The sequence below is a fragment of the Siniperca chuatsi genome, linkage group LG7 (assembly GCF_020085105.1).
Source record: "Siniperca chuatsi isolate FFG_IHB_CAS linkage group LG7, ASM2008510v1, whole genome shotgun sequence".
In the NCBI taxonomy this organism is placed as follows: Eukaryota; Metazoa; Chordata; class Actinopteri; order Centrarchiformes; family Sinipercidae; genus Siniperca; species Siniperca chuatsi.
Window position 1 is genome coordinate 26477416 of NC_058048.1, and position 22748 is coordinate 26500163.

At 39.0% G+C, this 22748-nt stretch overlaps 2 protein-coding genes across 4 annotated transcripts; both read right to left on the reverse strand.

Moving 5' to 3' along the window:
• Nucleotides 1-2028: 2028 nt before the first annotated feature.
• treh (trehalase (brush-border membrane glycoprotein)) lies at nt 2029-6913 on the reverse strand. The gene is given in 11 exon segments (XM_044201425.1): nt 2029-2141; nt 2925-3115; nt 4133-4289; nt 4291-4348; nt 4453-4653; nt 5241-5290; nt 5396-5518; nt 5787-5903; nt 6096-6188; nt 6354-6454; nt 6706-6913. Coding segments are annotated over 8 exon segments (852 nt in total). The 5' UTR covers nt 6149-6188; nt 6354-6454; nt 6706-6913; the 3' UTR covers nt 2029-2141; nt 2925-3022.
• Nucleotides 6914-8244: 1331 nt separating this feature from the next.
• Nucleotides 8245-22491, reverse strand: ddx6 (DEAD (Asp-Glu-Ala-Asp) box helicase 6). Of its 3 annotated transcripts, XR_006378510.1 has the most exons (15): nt 22337-22491; nt 20961-21549; nt 20779-20842; nt 19976-20080; nt 18533-18662; nt 17298-17444; nt 15800-15894; nt 15580-15702; nt 15325-15453; nt 14899-15015; nt 14342-14405; nt 13352-13453; nt 13070-13249; nt 12744-12790; nt 8245-11401 (listed from the first exon to the last, which is right to left on the reverse strand). XR_006378510.1 is itself a non-coding variant. In XM_044201422.1 (14 exons), exons 2-13 carry the CDS (start codon nt 21149-21151, stop codon nt 13074-13076), a joined length of 1443 nt encoding a protein of 480 aa, XP_044057357.1. In that variant the 5' UTR covers nt 21152-21549; nt 22337-22491; the 3' UTR covers nt 8245-11401; nt 13070-13073. The 3 variants fall into 3 exon arrangements, 2 of the variants coding, with proteins under 2 accessions (XP_044057357.1, XP_044057356.1); XM_044201422.1 differs by lacking the exon at nt 12744-12790; XM_044201421.1 differs by lacking the exon at nt 12744-12790 and having other exon boundaries at nt 13070-13453.
• Between the last annotated feature and the right edge of the window lie 257 nt (nt 22492-22748).

Consider the following 22748-nt stretch of genomic DNA (forward strand, 5'->3'; position numbering starts at 1 on the left):
TAAGTGATCCTGATCATATGAGATTTAGAAAAATACCAGACCTTGTTAAAATATGCACAATTTATTCTCATTTTTAATGTCAATTTGTGTTTGTTTGTGGACAGGAGTGATTTAGTGCAGTGAAACCAGGAATGATGAAATCCAACCTCCAATCAGGCTCTTTTGTCACCTGTGATTCACAGGAGCAGGAGAGTGGCTGAGATCACCAGAGGCAGCAGGAGGCCAGAAGACACAAGCCTGCTTCCTGAGGTGAGAGTTGCCCCATACTGATCCAGGAGCTGCAGGGCCACACCATTGGTCCAACCAAAACCCAGCTACAGAAAGGGCAACACAGCGGATCATAAGGGGTGTTTATCATTTTTATTTAGCACTTTCGCAAAGTAGCTAAATAAAATCCAATGATTAAAAACACTAAGAAATAAAACACGTGATTAATTTGTGCTGATGGAAATAGAAAAAACAAAAAACAAAGTGAGAAGTAGATGACAAGACCCAACAGGGTAGAAAATTATACAAAAAAATAAGATAGATATTGACAAAGAAGTGAGAGGGTGAGAGTTCTACCTCACTTCTTAACACATTTGCATGCTCATGTACACATACAGTGCATCTGGAAAGTATTCACAGCGTTTCATTTTTTCCACATTTTGTTATGTTACAGCCTTATTCCAAAATGGATTCAATTCATTATTTTCCTCAAAATTCTACAAACAATACCCCATAATGACAACGTGAAAGATGGCGAAAGACGTTTGTTTGAAATCTTTGCAAATGTATTAAAAATAAAAAATCAACATCAAACAACATCTGTGGTAAATTCAGTTGATTGGACACGATTTGGAAAGGCACACACCTGTCTATATAAGGTCCCACAGTTAACAGTGCATGTCAGAGCACAAACCAAGCCACGAAATCCAAGGAATTGTCTGTAGACCCCCGAGACAGGATTGTATCAGGGCACAGACCTGGGGAAGGGTACAGAAAACTTTCTGCAGCATTGAAGGTCCCAGTGAGCACAGTGGCCTCCATCATCCATAAATGGAAGTTTGGAACCACCAGGACTCTTCCTAGAGCTGGCCGCCCGGCCAAACTGAGCGATCAGGGGAGAAGGGCCTTAGTCAGGGAGGTGACCAAGAACCCGATGGTCACTCTGACAGAGCTCCAACGTTTCTCTGTGGAGAGAGGAGAACCTTCCAGAAGAACAACCATCTCTGCAGCACTCCACCAATCAGGCCTGTATGGTAGAGGGGCCAGACGGAAGCCACTCCTCAGTAAAAGGCACATGACAGCGCGCCTGGAGTTTGCCAAAAGGCACCTGAAGGACTCTCAGACCATGAGAAACAAAATTCTCTGGTCTGATGAAACAAAGATTGAACTCTAGCCAGAGCCCAGACTTGAACCCAATTGAACATCTCTGGAGAGATCTGAAAATGGCTGTGCACCGACGCTCCCCATCCAACCTGCTGGAGCTTGAGAGGTCCTGCAAAGACTGGGAGAAACTGCCCAAAAATAGGTGTGCCAAGCTTGTAGCATCATACTCAAAAACATTTGAGGCTGTAATTGGTGCCAAAGGTGCTTCAAAGGTACTTATGTGATTTATTTTTAATGAATTTGCAAAGATTTCAAATAAACTTATGGGGTGTTGTTTGTAGAATTGAAAGGAAAATAATGAATTTAATCCATCTTGGAATAAGGCTGTAACATAACAAAATGTGGGAAAAATGAAGCGCTGTGAATACTTTCCAGATGTACTGTATGTGTACATGAGCATGCAAATGTGTTAAGAAGCAGAAGTGAGGTAGAAAGAACTGACAGTTCTCTGCATGAAATTAGAAAGACTATAAGCACATTAGTTTTACACCATCAACACATGAAAAAATACCTGAACTTGATATTCTCCTCCACCACCAGGTTTGCCATCTCCGTTCACATCATACTGTCAGAACGAAGAAAATTATACATTCTGAGCCAGCTGTGGCATCACTGCACAACACGAGCTCTGAAATACTGAAACTTTAAGAGACTCACCTTTTCAAACATGGCTTCATACTTCATGTACGGCAACCAATTTGTCTTGATCCAACGCTGGGCCAAATCAAATGCTAGTTGTTTAGCATCCTCTGAAGGCAGTTTGGATAAACCTGGAAATACAATTAGATTTTATTATCATTATCAGTAAACAAGAGTCTTTTTACACATTAGGCTGCTCAAAACAAAAACATTAGGCAAGTAATATGTTTTTAAATATGTTGGCTCTGGCAGATTGGATTTATAATTAAACAATTACTTTGAGTTTTAAGAGCTGCTGACTCAGCGTTAAGTATATTTAGTGAAGTCACAGCCCTTTTAGGTGTAATTGCTGGTAATACATAGCCCCCCAGTTTTAGGGAAATTCAGCAGTACGGGCCTGGCAGAGCATCACCAGAGCAGATACCAAGTGTCTGTGGGTTGTTGGATTTGAAGTCAAATATGATGACTTTATGTAACAGGGTCCCTGTTTTGTTTGTACTGTACAAGGACCCACATGCGCAAGCGGATGACGTGATACACATTGCTGCCAATGGTTTCACACTATTCCACCGATAGACAGGCAAGAAACACAGCAATGTGCCAATAAATGCAGGGAAGAAGACTGCTTATGAGCAAATGTGGATGATAACAATGCAAAAATTAGTGTGTTATGTGAGGGGGAAAACATTAACACGTTTGTTAGACCTCAAGGATACACACAATGCATTTTAATGAGTAACACGCAACGTACAAGCAACTTTTGATTGTTGTCAAGGAAACTCCACAGGGCACCTTTAAGGGTGTGGATGTAAACACTCAAATTAAACCTGAAGGTCAGTAGTTTAACCTGCTTTGTTTCATTTCAAATCCATGTGCTAGAGTACAAAGCTAGAGCAAAAAAAATAAAGCATTACCCTATTTTCAGAAATTATTATGCAAAGACAACAGAGCAACATGTTGAGCAAGTGGTGAATCATGAATATGGGTTTCAGGAAATTCCCATGGTAGCAGATCAATTTATTGCCACCCAGCGTTGGTGAGCATGTGTTGCAGGCTCTCTCAGCGACGTTGGAACTCCGTTGGGGAATTGGAGAGCACCACTCCCCTGTACAGACGTGAAAAGCAAGAGCAACCATTAAAGCATGCATGGATGAAACCAGCATACTGTAAGGTGTGTGCGCCATCTGCTGGAGCAAATGAGCACAGTTCATAAAGCACATGGAACATCCTACTAGGTGGGCTTCTGAGCAGCAGGAGGGTTCATGACTTAAAATGGTGGTGTGCAGGTGTGGATGTTTACAGCTGTGGTGACATTTGGGAGCAAAAACAAAATCAGCCATGCTCATTCAACATTATCTGAATAAATACAGGTTAAAGGGTTCTTTCACACAAATGGCATAAATACATACACTCAGCGACCACTTTATTAGGTACACCTGTACAATCTCACACTGTCATGGAGGTGTTAATTCAATCATCTGTTTAAACATTGAGGTCATAGTTAGCCCATCTCATGTATCCATAAACTTTGTAGAGTTTATGGCAGAGCCGTTGTACTGAATTGCAATAGACAGCTGTACATAATACAATAAAATGGTTGCTGAGTGTGTTTTCTCACTTCCCCTAATGGTATCTAGCAACACAGTTTTGGCTTTATTTTTCCAGGTTTTGAGATATCTGTCTCTGACATTCTGCTGCTAAGTGAAGGGTAATTGGTAATTTGGCTGTTTTGGCTTTTTCATTGAAACTTCTTTATACCTAAAAAAAAAATAGTCCCCTTTGACACTGTTGACACTGTATAGACTCCATAGATTACAGGGGCATTGTTCCTGTAAAGACAACTTGGTCTTAATTTTATTTATTTTTTTCAATGCTCAGATTATCTAAATCAAACTTCCATACACCTCCACTGTATTTGGGTGGAGGCAGAAATCCCAGAGACAAATATCTCAAAACCTGCTCAAATAAAACCAAACCTACAATATCTGCATAGCTAGATACCATTTAAGGTAAGTGGGGAAAATATGTTTCCTTTGTAATTTGGTTGAACCAACAAAATGATCTATTCTTTCACATTTATTTGTGAATTGAGACCACAATGAAGCCTAGAATGTCCACCAACCTTCAGATACTGTACTGCCTTCTCTCCCATCTCAGGCCGAGAATAGCACTGTGCCCAAACAGGTGCCAGGTTGGAGGGGTAAAACTCAAAGTGTTTGGAGTGCGTCACCAGGCTGTAATCAAACCAGCCTCCCCTCTCAGCATCCCACAGCACAGACTATCGCCTCCAGTCTGCGGACTGCAGCCTGGTCATACAGTGCAGCTGAGTCACAATCACCTGTCAAGAAACAGCACATCACAGTTATGTAACACCAGTTGGGAGCTAAAAACAGTGTGCAGACCAAAGTTAGTTCCAAGGTCAAAGGCTGCTCATACACTCACCCAGTATCCTGTGAAATGAAGCAAGACTGTTCTCATTGAGGCACAGCAGAGCGTTGAGGTCAGTAGGCAGGATCTGACTGGTGCGGGTCTCTCTGAGGGTGCCGTTGTTGTGGCCGTCACAATCTATATACCAGTGGGATGTGAAGTCCCAACCAGACTCTGCACCCACTTTCATATCCATCCACAGCTGCTCCTTACGGTCTGAGGGCAAGAAAAAAAAAACCCACAACAAATCAGCATCTAAAATTTTGATATTCATTCAGTCTTGTTTATTAACTGCATGTGGAAAAAAGTAAAAAATATGCAGCCTCTGAAGAACATGTTCGTTTTCCAAAAGCTTTCAAGATAAAACAATTAAATGTCTCTTCCAAGGAGGAGGAAATAACTTAATGACCTTGATTATTTGTTATTAATAGGAAAATATATTCTTACATAAAAAGGGAATTCAACATTTTAGCGAAGAGTATTTTTCCTTCAAACCGCCGCTGAACAATTTGACCACTCATTTTAAGAAAAGCAACGTGAAAGAATGACTGTGTTTAACATTAAATATTCATTACAACATGGAACTGAGGTATTTTCAGAGCAAATTTGTTTTGCACAGATGATCCCTGAATCCAGGGGAATATATTCCACTTTAATTTTCTGCTTAGGAGAAATTATAAACTACAGTATATTAATTTTCTCTCTCTCATGGACTAAAACAACCACAGCAGGGTAATATTTCTCCTGCTGATAAAAGGACATACATTAAGCCACCAAGAATATGAACACTAATAAGCCATTACCATCAGTGAGTCCTTCAGCTAATTCCAGATCATCTGTGTAGGATTCAGCCCTAGAAAAAACAAAAGACATGCTTAGTGTAGGTGAAAGTACACCCTACAACACCCACATATCTTAGATTTGTTTTTATAATTCACTAGATTTATTTTAGACATACCTGGGCAAGCCCACCTGCACATAATACCGGTTCAGTGCATGCTCTGCCCCGTTTACTTTCACAGCCACAGAACGGTTCTGCATCCAAAACGGGTACTCCTGCTCCAGAGCTGGTAAAGCTGCTCTATACCATGCAAGTTTGTACAGACAGCAGGAAGCAATGTTTTAATTAAGACTACTTTTCACAGTCCTTAATATCATTACACACACAAGTTGAGGTGTCACATTCTAACTAAGCATGTTAGGAAAAACAAAACACCAGAGGCACACAGAGACACGAGTACTGAGGTTTTGATGTTTAATATGCCTTTTTTTCCCTATTCTGAGAGACGCGAGGCAGCTGAAGAATTCTAATGTATCTGGCAGGACATCAGCTCAAGCCTAAATATCACCTGAGGAACTCTTTATCCTTGGTTGCTTGATAGTAGCTCTCCACCATTAGAGTGAGGAATGGTGGCTGACTGCGCCTTTCATAGTAAATCTGCCCACCATTTGGAATGAAGCCATATCTGTAGGAGAGTGATAGAAAAAAAAACTTTTGTTCCACAAATCTTGAACCCTCCCCCGAGAGCTCTATATCCAAAGTGTACAACTTAAGTTGCTATAATGACTCATTCAAAATGAGCCTGCTGAACTACCTGCAGCGAGCTGGACTTTTTCTTTTAAGTGCTATGAAAGATGAAAGGTGCTTTGTGGCTCACCTGTTGACAAGGTAGAGGAAGTTTTGAATCATCCTGTAGGCCGTGTCTGTCATCTCTGACAGCAGGAGCCCGTTGATGACCCAGTAGGAATCCCTGTTGGACACAGAGAGGATCATGTCACTGTCTGCACATGGCACCTGGGTGGGCTCTCAGCAGAGACCCGTGTCTGGGTATAGCTGTGATCTCTACTCACTCTGACCTGGTGAGACTCTAGCTCTCAGGCAGACAGCTGAGAGACAGGCTTCATCGCTCACTCACCAATAGTAGAATTCCTTGAAGCGCCCCCCTGACACGACGACAGGATGTGGGGTGTATATCTGCGAGTAGAGCTCTGGGTGATTTTTAACACCAGCGTAGATCTGGAGAAGAAATCATTTTTAATTTCAAATCTTTGGACTCAGTATACATGTACGTGGGTGCTTGGAAATACATACTGCAACAGGAATGTGAATTCTCTGATTATTTTAATTATTGATAAATCACAATACTTTTGATTAATCATTTGGCCTACAAAATATCAGAAAATAGTGAATAATGTGTGTCACGATTTCACCAGTTTGAAAGAAAACCGTTAAAAAATAAATAATAGCTTAAATGATTATTCAATTACCTGATAGTTGGCAAGTAATTTTCTGCTGATCAACTAAGTCAACCAATTGTTTGAGCTCTACTCATCATCTCCTTTCTGCCGCTTTTCAGCCCAGTTACATAGTTCTTGGTCTGCTATTCCTCCCAGGAACTTTGGCCTGTATGTATGTATGTATGTATGTATGCATGTATGTATGTATGTATGTATGTATGTATGTATGTATGTATGTATGTATGTATATATATATATATATATATATATATATATATATATATATATATATATATATATATATATATATATATATATATATATATACACATACACACACACACACAAACAAACAAAACACAATCATCAACTCATGTCATCCAAGGATCCAATACTATCCGAGTAGGAGTCCTCTAATAACTGGACCTCACTTGTCATGCCAGTCTGGTGGTGTCCATGACTCAAACTCTGTTCCTGGTTTCTCAAAGTAATGAGGAACTCCAGTGTGGCACGTCATGTTTCGAGATTCAAGTGAATGGTTACCAGGAGTTTTCCTCAGCTTCATGTCAACAAAGTATTTGTCAAACAGTTTAGCTTTCTGTACCTGATGAAATGAAGTTATAGATTTGTGAATTATTAAACATATGAAGGCCATATGTGTATTAGGACAGTACGCCAACATCTTGTTAGAAGTCCTGCTGGGAAGCAATAAAACCATATCACCGTCACTAAAAATAAGCAGTTGAGGGCAAAGATCTGCTGATAAGTTAATATATATACTTAAGGAGATACAACAAAAATGTTTTAAGAACTGTGTTTGCTGGCTGCAGTAGGTGGTGGATTCAACATTTTCAAAAAACAATAGCCCTTCCAGGAGTTAGCCTTAGGCTGATGTTATCCCATAGTTTGCTAAACAGGAACAAAAGAGCTCAAAGCTGCCAAGATAACCGTGTGCATTCAAGACAGTATGTAGAAAATTCTTCCAAAAAAAAAGTGTCATTTGACAAAAAGGAGGCATTCCAATATTTTACATTGCAAGCATTACAGTAATTTTAAAAAAGATCAATTACTTTTGGAGGCAAATCGAAATTTAAAAGTAATAGTTTAAAGACGTTGTACTGTCCGAGGTGCCTAAAGACAAGTTTTAGTTTAAGTGATCAGTTTTATAGCCATAAATTAAATCAGAATCTTCTGTAGAATCAACAGTTCAAGAACAGAAAGAGAGCAGTCTCAATACAGTCTCTCTTATATACAAAAACCTTTAAAAAAAAAAAAAAAAAACACGCATTTCTCACCTGTCACATGGTGGTGGAAAAGCACTCTTCACATAGGTGAAAAGAGCCACTGATGAAAAGCAAAACACCATCAAGTTACGCATCTTGAGCTATAAACTTAAGTGATACCAGAGTACGAGTAAGCCTGCAGTCTGAGAGCTGCTTCCAGGTCACAGTTTATATTAAGACATAACATCTGAACAGAACAGCAGCATACTGACACCTAGCTTTCAAAGAACGGTTTAACAGGACACTGCAGTGGTGGTGGGGGGAAGAAAAAAAAAAAAAGAGACAATAAATTTCAGTGAGCTTTATTTTCAACAAAATTTTCAAATCGTATCCAATAATATTCATGACATCCTTTAAACTTAAGTCCATTGTAAAATTAGCTTCACTGAAAAATCTGCCAATTAAATAACGACCAATTTCCATCAAATAAAAATGAACTCAGACTTCTTCACTTAAATTTGGCAACTTTTTTTTTAAATAAAAAAGGTGTACTCCACTTGAACATTTGGAGAAAAAAAAAAATTCCAAATTTAAGGGCAACTTTTTCAAACCTTTTTATATCCATTACCATAACTTTGGATCTTTAGATCATATCCTGTTTTTGTAATGCCCAAAGGCTCCTCCCCATGTTATTACTGATGCATCAGTTTTGAAAGAAATCCCTAACAGACTCCTCTCACATCCTCCGCAACAGCAATAGTGAAGTGATAGGCCGGCCAAATTGTACACAAAAGTTGTATTATTGTAAATGTGTCATAACTGTCGAGAGGATGAACATGTGCATCAGGGCAGCAAGAGCACTAATTTAACCCCCCCACAAATTTAAAAAAGTGACCTTAAAAAATGAGACAATTTAATTACACAAACTATCCAATTAGTCACCCAATCTGGGGCAAGATGCTCTTGTCTCAGTCTTTAAGGTTCTCAAATGGCAGCCACTGGCAGTAAAACAACATCCCAGTCAAAGGTAGCAATGCACTAAATGTTGAAGGATTGTTGATTTTAGCCTTGAAAGCATTTGCTGTGGCGATTACTGCCAGTGGGCTGACAAACAGACAGCTGCCAAGTGCCTGTACAATTAGATCCCTGTTCACTCAAATAATGCTTGATTTAATGTGGATATTTTTTAACAATTACAGCCCTCCCGCCCAAATTAGCCAAATTAGATGTACAAGTATTTTGGGGACAACAGAACTGAGTGAACCGGGATCACAGTTCTAACCAATGAAAAATAAAATGGTAATCTTAAACCTATCAACATTATCACTGTTATCTTTTAAAAGAGCTTAAATTAAATGTGCAATAATACTTCATTGATTAGAACAGTCAAGAGAGCATCTCACCATAACCAAGGGGACCTCATTTGCAAAAAGGTTTTCGCTGAACAAACAAGTGGTCAGAGGACCTTAATGCAAAATAAGGTTGTATGTAAAACTGTAACCCAAACCCAAAATATCAAAGCAATGAAGGGCAGAGAATTAAGCCATAAACTCAGCAGTCTGAAGTGCCCATGTTATTATTTTTTTTAAACAAGCAGTCCGACTAATAGTAATTTCGTAATCCTTCATGCCCATTCCCCCTCCGTGCCAATTTTTTTTTCTTTATGCTCCGCATCATCATTATCATTATACACTTCTCTCTTATCTGGGCATCATGAGTGTACAAAAAGCAGTGCAGTCACTGTTATTGCCTGAATCCATCTCTGTGTGTTAAGTGCAGCCCAATCTGCTCGGGTTGTTTTAAGTGAGGCATCTTTTGTTAGCTGGCTTTAGTAAAGCCAGCTAACTTGCAATGCACAGAGAATGAATTCCTGCTACATTTTAGGTCAGATGGTTAATTTTGATGCATTCGGCAGACATTCTTCAAAAAGGGGGAAAATAAATCCACAGCTTCCTCAACATGTGTGAAATAATGTAGCTGTGCTTAAGAGCACATAGATCAACGTAACAGCTAATACCACCCCCAAAAAACAAATTTTCTGCCAATTCAGCTGCACTGCAGCACGTAGTACTACTACATGATAGAATATTATTTTCTCTTCCAATAACAACGCTCACTCTAACTGGAGATCTTAGAGTGTCTCGAGAGTCAGTTTCACAAGTTAAGGCTGGTGACAACAAAGAATTCACTTAAATGCACAAGCTTAAAGCCATCTGTCTAGACCGAACAGTTGTTAACACTGGTAGCAGGAGAATAAGGGCAACAATTTAAACAATCTCCGTTTAAGTGTGGCTTTGAAGAATTGCACTCGCCATCAAATTTGGAGGTGCTTAAAGATTAGTGATGAATCCGCCTCCAAAAACATTTCATGCACAAGGTAATTTAAATGTTTTAGTTTCTAATAAATTCTGCAATTTCTAAAATTATAAATAAATTCACAGGCCAATATTGCAGAACAAACAAACTGGCAGTTAAGGAAACTGTCTCCAGTGCTAACAAGAGAGAAGGGATGAAAAAAGCTTTTCAGTTTGTCAGCCAGCCTTTTGAACTTGTTTAAAACAATCTTAAAATGAAGGTATATACACAAGGTGTAAAGGTGCACCCCACATGTTGACTGCACGTCTCGCAGAATTAAGTATGGCCATCCATAGGAAGGTGAAACACAGGACAAAAAGAAAAAAAGCGTTCCTTACAATTTAACTCCACCGAAACAGGAATCCTCATGACTCATGGTGTTGAGAGGCTGCTAATTCATTTTTAGTGTTCTGATGCTGAAGACAGAGGAAATGTTTGGGTCTTTTAGAAGCACACGCTTCTTCACAAGCAACTGGACAGTCTGGCTGTCTCTTGGAAAAATTCCAGCATCTCTGTCCATGGAAAATCCAAGTTTGTCCTCATTTATCAGCCAGACTCAAGTGCAGCTAAGCCAGCAAAAGATAATTCAGACCAGCCTCCTTCCTAATTATCTCCATTCCTTGCAAACGGATGACCCAACCAAAAATCAGTTATGAATTCACCTATGTGGAGGGACATTAAACTAGTGTGACAAATTTTCAATTAGGTGAACGTGAGTGTGTGGTATGAAGTGAGCAAGATGGCTGATAATGAAGGGTTATTACTTTAGAATGAGTTGAACTGCTTGTTAAGGCACTTGATACAAATTGGTTAAAACTTCCAAAATAAAACATGGAGAATGAAGGGTGACATATATAGCGGTCTGTTGGTGCTGGCTTTGTTTCATTGGTGGATATGAATCGTCACGATGTGCATTGATATTTTCGACTTGGTCCCATGCTTTCCTCCCAGTGCTTATGTCTTCAGGGTGGGGTGGTGCAGCACAGAGCCTTATAAAAAGGCAAATGAGTTCTTTCCGAAACACATCCATCAAAATACATAGTCCTTATGGTGGCATCCAAAAAAGGAAGACAGACAGAAACTGTACATAAAAAAAACTCCAAGATGGGGGGGAGGGGGGTACAAAGGGGAATGGAGGATGGACTGATCTGTAGAGAGAAGAAGAAATCAAGTTAGATCAGATTGTGTTCAAGTAACTATGTAACTCAAGCCCCCTAATTGTTATTATAGAGTAGTCTAAGCTATTTGTAAGTGTTCAAAGGAATGTACTTATTTCCAATATATTATTCATTCCTGCATACTAAAATCATTCACACATTGTCGTGTGTCCCATGTTTACAGATTACTTGTAGCCTACAATCAGTCTCCCTATATACCATAAATGTCATTCAATTTAGCCATTGCATAGAGGTGACATTGGTATGATTATGACAAAAGATGCTCAAGACAAAAAATACTATTGAAACGCAAACCGATAATGTAGTACGTTAGGCTGAGGTTTTTTGGGGTTTTTTTGTTGTTTTTTTTAACTTTAATCTGGCCTTTCTCAGCTTCTGTCATTACCCAATAACCACCTAACTTACCCAACTACATTTAAGATGTTACTAGGGATGTCCTGATGCTGATCTGGGCATATTTTAAATGGCTCAGTATCATCTAGCATAAAACAAGTCAAATGGCGATCCTCTCTTTACTGTACTCCGTTTTGACCACCTCAGTGTGCAATGTTGCAGACAGGTAATTTCAGTTGTTGCTAATGAATGTTAATTCCGTGATTAACTTGATAACAGGCCGAAATTAAAACTTGTCTGTTGTCAGGTTTGTGTGCTCTCTGCAAGCTGGTGTCTGTACTCGGCCAGAGACCGACTGTGAGGTAAGAAAGCTCACTCTAACAACACTGTACAATCGCGAGTCGATGGAATGCATTTGTAGAACTACAAATAAGTGACGACTCTTCTCTAGTTAGACATTTCTGGTGTCGCATTCTCTAGTTAAACTTTTTATATCATGTCAATAATTTAACCTTATAAACTTAATAGTTTTGAACCAGGACCTTCCATATTTCAACCAAGAAGCTCCTGAAAAATAAGGTACAACAAATTTTGTTGGCTACACTTGTTATTTTAATGTGTCAGATACATATTTAATCAACATTTAGGTAAATATAAGTATCGGATATACTCGTATCACTGCACGCGATAAAACACTATCATGACATCCCTAGATTTTACTTTTTTCAACAGAAAACTCTTGAAAATAACAAAGGATGTCCCACTTGCAGCTGGTAGTGATTTAGTGTCTAGCTCAAGGACACTTCAGGTCAGACACCTTCTGTTAGCTAAGGCACAGCACAGTAACAACTGCATTAAAAGGACCGTTTTAGAGTGACTAATGTTATTACTCATTTCCCTATATCTTTCCTGTCTTACAAACACTGAAGATTGCCTTTGTCATTTTTTTTAATTAAAAAAAGAAAAAAAGTTAACAGACCTTTCTCACAGCGACATTTTTACTTGGCACAACAGGAAAAGCACTGCCTAGGTAATGAGAGTGATAATTACACTTACTAAATTACATTTAGTTGTGCCAGTAATCTATACCAGTGACCCAGCATGCCCAATAGCAGAGCACTAGCACAGCAAAATGTAATGCTTGCAATAAGTCTAATTATAAAATCTCTTATTTCGGCCTGTGTATTAAAACCGTTACATTGACATCAAAAAGACAAAATGGAAAAACATTAAAGCAGTTAAATCAGCCTGGAATTATCAACTAAGAGAAGTACTTCTGTGTAATGGCTGTCTATGTGTACTCACTGGCTCATGGCTTGACTTCTTCACCACTCTCACTGTGGTACTCTGCCACATATAGGCTCTTGTCAATGATGCCAGGGATGGGCTTGATCTCTGTTCCAAGCTGCTCCTCAATCCCTTTCAGGTTGAAGCGATCATCATAAGTGATGAGGTTGATGGCTAGACCCAAGTGTCCAAAGCGTCCTGATATTAAAGGATGTGAGAGTAAATTATTGTTTGTTAAATCTTTGTACAAGAGAAGAGGCTGCACAGTCGATAAACAACATAACCAATATGGGCTCTTACCAGATCTACCAATGCGATGAAGGTACGTTTCTCCCAGCTTGGGAAAGTCAAAATTGATCACAACATTCACAGCTTGAATGTCAATTCCTCTTGTGAAGAGGTCTAGAGAAAACAAAGCAAGAAATCAAAACCTATACCAACATATCAGTCTGGAAATGTTAAATTAGCTGCAGAACAAGAACTTCAAGAAAACATGCAGTAGTTTATTACAACCCACATGAGTCACTACAAACAACCTAAAAGTAGTAAACAATAATATAGAGTTCTGTTTGCCACTACCATAACAGCAAAATGTGTGTGAAGCAAGTCAAGTCTAACCAACAAGACACCACGAAAGTATGTGTGTACATGCGTCATCACAATTTGTGAGAGTGTGAGTCTCACTTTCATTACACTCACACAATCCTACCATGGTAGCTAAACCCTCAGTACCAAAACCAAGGCCAACAGTACACTCTAAACGAAAACTGTCTGGTGTGCTCCCACAGGCAACATGAGCTCATTGTGGTCGAATTGTGGCACCTCATTTGCCTTTATTCAATCAATCAAGTGCGCTCAGGCTGGCTAGCTAAACTTATCAAAATGTTCCCATTGTTCCATCATCAGGTGAGTAATTCCAGTAAAAGCAAACAGATCTTGTTTAGATCTTTTTGCAGCCTGAAGTGCATTGCCATCCTATCTGCATGTACTGCCACAACCTCTGTCATTTAGCTTTGTGCATTTGTTTTCGTGGGCACATATGAAGCTTTAACTGAGAGACAATAAGCTGCTCCTTGCTTGCAAAAACTAGAAATATTTGTTAAGAGATTTATCCACCAAGCTACACTTTGTGCAACAATAAGGTTCTGTCTTAAACTAAAGGCACTAAAATATTGGGAGTAGACACTGACTGCCCACCTGGGTGACTTCTCACACATGATATGAGCTGCACTCCACTAGCTCAGCACTATCTTATAAAATTCAGCAGACGCACATGCCTCTATCACTTACCAGTGCAGACAAGATTCCGGCAGAGGCCGTTTCTGAAGTCGTGGAACACACGGTTGCGATGCTCCTGGAGAACAGAAAAGAGAAAAGTGCATTTAGAGTCAACATTCGCTCACATGTAAGCATTCACATAAAGACAAGAATACAGCAGCGTGTCATGTAAACCTCATATGAAGTGTAGTGAAGTATGTAGGTCTATTGTTATTTTCTGTAAAACTTTATACTATATAAAGCACAAGGACTAGGCTATAATATGAATACATTTCATGTATTCAAGGCAACCTGTAACTGGAGACCAAAACGCTGTTTGGACTGTGCCTTATTTGTCAACAGGACTGTTTCTCATGGGGGGAAAAAAAACTGGCAGTGGCAACAACACTCCAGAAATAGAGCATTGGTGTGACCTGTAGCAGCACATCAAGTAGACACACATTTGCGGCTACTCGATGCACCACTTGCACACCGAAAGGAATAGTAGCAGCTTTTCTGGCATGCATCCATCGCCACATGTATATTTTGGTCTTAAAGCTGGTATTTCTGAGGCAGTACTTGGAGCTGACCTGTCTCATCTTGGCATGAATGTAGAAACATGAATAACCAAGCTGGGAGATCTTCTTGGCAAGGAGCTCCACTCTCTGAGAGGAGTTGCAGAAGATTATAGACTGGTTGATCTGGAGCTGAAAAAGAGAACACCAATGGCAGTGAATCCTGGTGAAATCAATGTTTGAATTGTGAGGTTTCCAGCCATTTGTTTTAAGTATCCAATTAAAAAAAATAAAAAAAGAATAATAATAATAAACATTTCTAATGTCCAATACAAAAATGTTAACACCCTTTATACAATAGTACTTATGACACCACCCCCACTCAAAGTTTGCAAAGCCACCCTTTGATTTAAGAGCCTGCAGTCAAGTTGGCCTTATACAGTGCTGTTTTCATGAAGTTAATTAAAACAGGATCATGAAGTGCAGAAAGGCAACACTTACCCTGGAGAACAAGGTGTTAAGGCAATGGACTTTTTGCCTTTCAGTTACATAAGCGTAATACTGAGTCACACCCTTCAGTGTAAGCTCCTCCATCAGGTTGATCTCATAGGGTTTCTGCAAGTGTGCATTCTACAAAGTAGGTGAAGACAGGAGTTATTATATTAAGGTTGTGCTACAGATTATGAAAACTGATTTGTTGTTTCATCATTTATTAGCTGATCAAGTATTTTAATAAAATATGAGAAAAAGGGGTACCATAAACTTCTGTACGCTGAGAGGAAAGGTTGCAGAATAAAGCAGAATCTGCCTCTGTTTGGCCAGGAAACCCAGCATCTCTTCCATCATAACCACAAAGTCCTGAGACAGGAGTTTGTCAGCCTGTTGAGCAGAGTGACATGGGGGAAAGGCACATTGAGATATTTAGAAAAAGCAATATGGATCAAACTGAATGAAAAATTAACTATTTATAACTCACTTCATCCAGAACAATCATCTGCACTTGATTGACTTTGGCCACTCCTTTCTTGATGAGGTCTAAAATCCTCCCAGGAGTGGCAATGATCACATGTACTGTAAAATAAATTAAACAAACATTGTAACAATAACTAAATATTAAGATACACAGGATTTGCACTAAAGAATGGCAGCGTTATCACTTGGCTGAGGATTTTAAAATGCATAGACTTCAATGTAGCATTGTGAATGTAAAGGATCATGTCTATCATGTTGTTAGTCAGATACTGACTGATTTTGCATGCAAATTACACGAATAATATCTATAAATAAAAATCCATATTTTAAATGAATTTATTTATACCCAAATCCTACTAAACGGGCTCCAGATAAGCATGTACACACATGGACATGGGACACGTCACACACACACACACACACAGTGCCTAACGTGCACTCTGCCTGCTGCCCATTCGTGTTGTCCAAGGCAGGGAGGAAGAGAAAGCGAATACATCCATGGAAGAGACAAAGCAACAGGCTAGTTTGTGAATTGGTCTACACATTCACAGAGCTATATTTTAGCTATGATAATATACTGTATCTAATTACACAAGGCCATTTTAGGACCTAGGTGAAAAAGCTGTTTAGGGAAAACTGCATTTAATGCTGGCACACTAAACATTTATGGTGTTACTTTGTAGGTATTACAATATATTTGGCAATGATAGCAGTGCTGTTGGACTTTAAAAGCAGTGTATATGGTTTGGCAGCGGCATATTTTGAGTTCTGTATTAGGCTGGCTTTTGGGCTGGTTTTGTCACACAGACCTGGCAACCTTGTGTACAACCAACTTAGCTAGTCAACAGGACACATTTCCTTATACTCCATAACAGTGTAGGCAATAATTATGGCCTTAGACAATAAGAAATAAACAACCACCTCACATTGTAGTTTTGTGATAGGGCCATTAAGTTATAATAAAAATAATTGTAAAAAAATAAAAATTGCTTTGAGAGACTGAGAATGTCAATATACATACAACCAAAGACGACAAGCCCCTTCATTATCTATGTTAGATACTGACAGGACCAGATAGAAGACTTTCCAGAGTTAACACATGAGCCAGACTGACATCCATCATCTGGGCATCAACATACACTTAATCTACTGTATGTGTATAATCATAGTCTTCTGCACCGACCTCAGTACAGTGCCCAGAGATATAAATCAGGAATTCCACTTTAAATTATAATGCTTCATTTGATGTCGTCATGTTTCTATTGAACAGAATAGATGGGGATTTCCATTGGCTTGCAGTGAAATATTATGTAACAACCCAGACACATCCATCTGCTTTTGCCAAACAGGTTGGTTTAAAATGAGAGCTTAAGTACCAAAATTAATACTTTAGTCATTAAGAAGTCATTTAAGATAGATATAAACATGGTACTTAGTATGAAGACGGGCAAAGCAATAACGTATCTCAACATCACAGAATTTGTGTCAATTGTGAAGTTTACCTGTTTCGTCGAGTCTCATGATGTCATCACGTAGGTTGGTTCCACCTGTGGTTGCCATTACCTTCACTCCACCCATGTGTTTGCTGACCTGGATACATATTTGGCTTACTTGCAGAGCCAGTTCTCTGGTGGGTACTATCACCACAGCTGGAAAAACAGAAACACTCTTGTGAGAGTATACATACAGTTATTACACCTGAGCCAGCTTACTCTTAATTTGGATACATTAACAAAGCTTTTCCAAGCCATTAAAACAATCAAGTCACAACAATTAGAGGTAGGAACTGGATGGAAGCTTAACATGCGCGCGCACACACGTTTCCACCGAACACTTTCGGTATAGTATAGTTCAGAATTTAATAAAAAGAATTTGCGTGGCGTGTGCAAGTTTAGAGTATCCATCGCACTTGATGGCGGGTTTGTGCAGTCTTTCTCATGCAAGTAGTGACGATTCTGTTGACCAATCAACAGACTGTGGTGTTTCTAGTTCCACCTTTTAGTCCCGGGTCAGTGTGCAAGACCTCAGAGGTAACGAAAAAACGTGACGAAGTCGAGTGGTTCTATTTGTTACACAACTTTTGCCAATGGAAACGCGAAAATAAATGTTCTAATAATGTGTAACGAACTGAACTGCTTGGTGGAAAGTAAGCTAAAGACACCTTGATTAGTGTTGTGCTTTTATTTAGTTATTACATACAGTGCCAACAGAAAGTCGTTTTACACACACACACTGGATGATCATTTAATTAATGATCAATTAATCCATTTTAATATAATCATACAATTAGGGGTGCAACTCAATTATTTTCATTATCGATCAATTTTAATTTTTATCACGGAAGGCTAAGAAAACCAGTAAATATTCACATTTGTGAGGCTGGACATTGAGAATTTTGCATTTTTGCTTGAAAAGAAAAAAAAAAAACTATTTAAAAATCACTAAAACATTATCAAAATAGTTGCCTGTTAATTTTCTGTCTATTAACTAATACATTTATAGACTGATGTCTCATCTCAACATACAACAACAAATAGCCAGGTGTGACTGAAGTACCACAAGAATGGCTGTGAATGATTAAGCAGTGTGGGTATATTGATTTTATTCTTATTATTCAGGTCATTTTTGTTACATTCCATCCCATTTCCATCCCAATTGATGCATGACTTGATATTAGGTGCGAGTCAAGTGTCAACTTTCTGACATTTACTGTGAGCAAATTGTGGCAAACACTCACCTTGTATGCAGTCCTTCTTCAGGTCAATGCGTTCAAGTAAGGGAATGAGGTAGGCTCCACTCTTTCCAGTACCATTCTTGGCTCTAGCCAAGATATCCCTTCCTGACAGTGCAATGGGAATGCTTTCCTCCTAAGAAAAGAGCAGATTAACAGATAAGTACATACAATACTGCTTTTTATGGCTCTGTACCATCAGTGCATTTTTGGCAGATACCAAATTATGTCTGCTCTAACAAAATATGTTCAAACATTCTTGTGGCTTAAAAGTAACATGTAGAGCGACTGGATGAAAAGCAAAACATCTATATTCAAAGACCCTGATCATTGGCTCACGAATACCCCCTTCAGGCCGCTCAGTGAAGTGGGTCTATCTGAATGGGTCAAAGCGCGTTAGATCCCCTCTGGGGGAGCATCACGGTTTCCCAGTTAGTTACGATGAGCAACTATGAGTCGGGTATGTCTGTGGTAACACTTCAAAGTCATTTACGAAGGCGTCGCCCAAATGTGTTGATTAACGGAACAAGACAGAAGCAGACTGGAAGGCGAGTGCTTCTCCCCACAGCATTCAGGCAGTCTCTCGCTGCAGATTCAGACCGTGTCAAAGCAATAACTAATGCTATATGAGTATTTATCGCTGCAAATGTGCGACCATACTCGGCCGTGGAGAATAGAAAATTTAAGCATACCAAAAATGTCTACCTCATGGTAGCACTAGAAGAAAACTCAGGGATCAAAGTCAATGAACTGTATTGTCTGGAAACCATAAATGTTTGTACACAATTTTGTGCCAATACAACTAGTTAGAGACATTTCATGGAATAAGTGAAAACTTTGCCCAGCTGGTGGTGCTAGAGGAAAAGTCAAGGGATCAACAAAAGTCATTAGAATTTATACTCTAGGGACCATGAATGTCCGTACAAAATTTAATGGCAATTATTCCTATAGTTGTCAAGATATTTCAGTCTGGACAAAGGTGGTGATCGACTGACATTGCCTTGCCCTAGAGCCATGCCTCTAGTATGGCTAAAAATAGTTTAACTCTAAGTGTGAAGGCTCATTTTCTTATTGGCTGCATCACCTGAGTCTGACTTAAGAGCAAACCCAATTCTAACCCTGTCCAATTTTTAACTCGACCCCCACACTAACCAGATTTTAAACAAATCCCCATCATTTTAATTGTAGTTCCAGTGTCTAGTTCGAGGTTAATCCTATCATATGAAAACCCCGTACACTATATTTTAATAAGACATTACAGCCATTTGTTGAGACAATCAGTGTGACCAATTTTTGGACAGTCAAAAAATGGTAGACTGCAATTATGTTGACTGTTTAATAAAAGTAGTATTTCAATACACCCAACTCTTATCAAAACATCCTTTAGCTCAGACACCTTCTTGTCCAGCTGTCAAAAAGGGATCAAATCTGAGTTGTGTCTGAATGTACCTGGATTGGAGATGGCTTTTCCCAGCCCATCTCAAAGATTCCCATAAGCAGCTCCCTCTTTAGGCAATAATCTTCAAACTCGTTGCCTTTAGTTGAAGTCACATCCTGTAATCATCATAAAAATGATAGATTAATTAGCATTTACAAGATGTAAACAGACCATGGGCTTGTAAACTGATGGATTATGTCCCACTGAGAATGAAAAGGGCGAAAATTATTAAAATGAAAAACTGTAGACCAAAGTGTCAGCCAATTTCAGAAATGAAAATTCGAATGAAAATAAGTGCTTTTCGTCAAACTAAAATCGACAGTTAGTAGCTCTATGTCATCAACTACACAAAGAATATAGAAATAAACTGCAGTCGAGTTGCAGGTTTCTCTTAGAGCTTGAGTAGTAGATTTGTTAACACTAATCAGACCACTGCAACAATTTCAATGAAAACTGTTTAATTAAAATGACTGAGTGCAACAGTGGCATTCTAAGGACTATGCTGAAAGTATATGCTTAATAAAAAAAGGACCACAAGGTTAAGCAACCAAGATCATAGTACAGATGCTTTCTAAGGCATAGCAGCAAATATATGTTTGCCACATAATAGTTCACAATGCATGTTTATGGCAAGGCATTCTTTTTTTAAAATTAAGAACCTAAATAAAAGAACATTATAATTTAACACATCATGCTAATAGTATGAACAATAAATTCCTGCTTTTCATAAAAATAGCAACGCTTATCAGGAGTTGCTAGCATTCCAAACTGGATGACTTTCAGCTCAGTAAAAGGAGAACTATCTTGTACCAACCGAAGTTTTCATCCTCATGTCTTTGGGGGGCAATTTCAAATTTTTCTTCCAGTCATCTCCAGGTCTGTGGAGGGTAAAGTTCTTGTAAGCAATAAGCATAACAAAGAATTGACAGTAATAATTCTGCCAACATACAGAAAACAAAGGCCAAATTCTTGGATCTCTAGTATCAAATAACTTACTTGATGACAGCGTTAGTTGTAGGGGCCGGCTGGGAATTGCCATTGTTGATTGCACCTTTCATCTGGTTAAGTTGCTGTGTTTGAGAGCCTCCTCCACCTGGCGCTCCAGCAGGCTTTACTGAGCCTCTGAGCTGTCCATTCTGGTTGGACAAGCCCAAAATCACTGGGTTCTCTGTCCTGGCGGTACTCATGTTTACTTAATTTAATTTAACTTTTCTGTTCTAATAGCAATGACACCTTTAACAGTCTCTAGATGACGTGAGGCCAAACTGCTCTCTGCACCACTCAAAACTGCCCTTTCCTCTTGAGACTTTGATTAGTTATCCAAATATAAATTGTTCAAATAGTTTGTCTCAGCAGGTTCCACAACAATATTGTTGTTTGTCAAATTATTCTTTTCAATGTTTAGAAAACTTCTAAGCACGTATTTCTTTTGTAATTCAGGGCTTAGCATAGATGTAATCTGCCATTGTTATCTGGAAAACCATACACCAGGAGAATTTAGCTAGCTTTCATGTATTGGCTGACTGTTTAGCTAGCCATCTTGTGTAGCTTCACTGAGCTGCTGTGTCCTCAAGTTTTTCCAACCCTGAAACATACAAGACACAATGTTAGAAACAGCATAACGTTAGCCGACGAAAAAAAAATAACATTGCAATTGAATGACGCCGTGTGGCAAAAGTCAAAATGCTGTGTTTGGAGGGCAGTGAGACTTATCAAGTCGATATCTAAATAGCTGATCAATAACAGTTACATGGCTGGCCTAACGTCAAAAGTTAGCCGACACAGCGGTGGATGGTAATGTTGTTAAGGTAATGTTAACCCTTGCTAACAATGTGGAAACAGCGTTGATAAACGGAAAGTCAAGCACATCCATAGATTAGTTATGTGTACAGTTAGCTAAAACTGTTTCGTCTGAGAAGTCTAGTGGGAAAATACATGAATACATGACTGACTACATGTCTGTTTAATCCAACTAACTAGAGACCCTTCTGCTAGCCACCGACATCGGGCTAACTAGCACACGAAGCTTTAGCTTCATGCTAATGTTGTGCTGTTTCGGTAATCAACGTTACGATGCCGGTTTCAGAATATTTTAATCCAGTCAGTATGTTCTAACGCCAGTGCAAAAACTTGACGCATTTTCCAATGTTAGCTTACAAACAAACCTAGATATCCACCATCAACCAATATTAACGTTAGTTAACTCAGCCGAGGCGAATGCCGTGCTAGGTCTGCTAGCAAGCTAACATAAACTGGCTAATGATGACGAAATAACATTAACAGTTAACGCTAATTGTAAAAGTCTCCTCGAAATAATAGAATATCTGGCGAAGAACTATCCTCAATTAGAAATTAGATGTGCATGCATTTACCTTGAATGCCTGAAATAACCGGTTCCCTATGCGGTGTTTGTGAGGTGTACTCAATTTTTAGCTGACTGCGAAAGAGTCTTGTCAACCAACCGTTCAAGATGGCTTCCACTCGTATTTGAACCCGCCCCCATCCAACTAATCAGCTGATTTCATTTCAAATCAAGGATTTACCTTTAGGGTGTCCTCTCAAAATAATACTTTCAGACTACATCCACACCACTGCATCTATCGAGCCCGAGTCTTTGTTGGTATTGTGTACCTTCGGTTTTCTCTTTGACTCAAATTTATGTACATTCATCTACCTTCTAAACATTTTTAGATGAATGCCACCTCTAGCTAAGTAAACAAATAACACAAAAACATCATTTTGAATGGCTGTTATTAGTTTCAGTACCCATTCTGCATCACTTGT

What these genes read in the sequence shown, in the direction of transcription:
- ddx6 (XM_044201421.1), bottom strand. Translation starts at nt 21,151, where the DNA reads ATGAGTACCGCCAGGACAGAGAACCCAGTGATTTTGGGCTTGTCCAAC. An exon ending in TCAGCGTACAGAAGTTTATG is followed by an intron (nt 15,454 to 15,579) that starts GTACCCCTTTTT and finishes CCTACTTTGTAG; the next exon opens with AATGCACACTTGCAGAAACC. An exon ending in TTAACACCTTGTTCTCCAGG is followed by an intron (nt 15,016 to 15,324) that starts GTAAGTGTTGCC and finishes TCTCTTTTTCAG; the next exon opens with CTCCAGATCAACCAGTCTAT.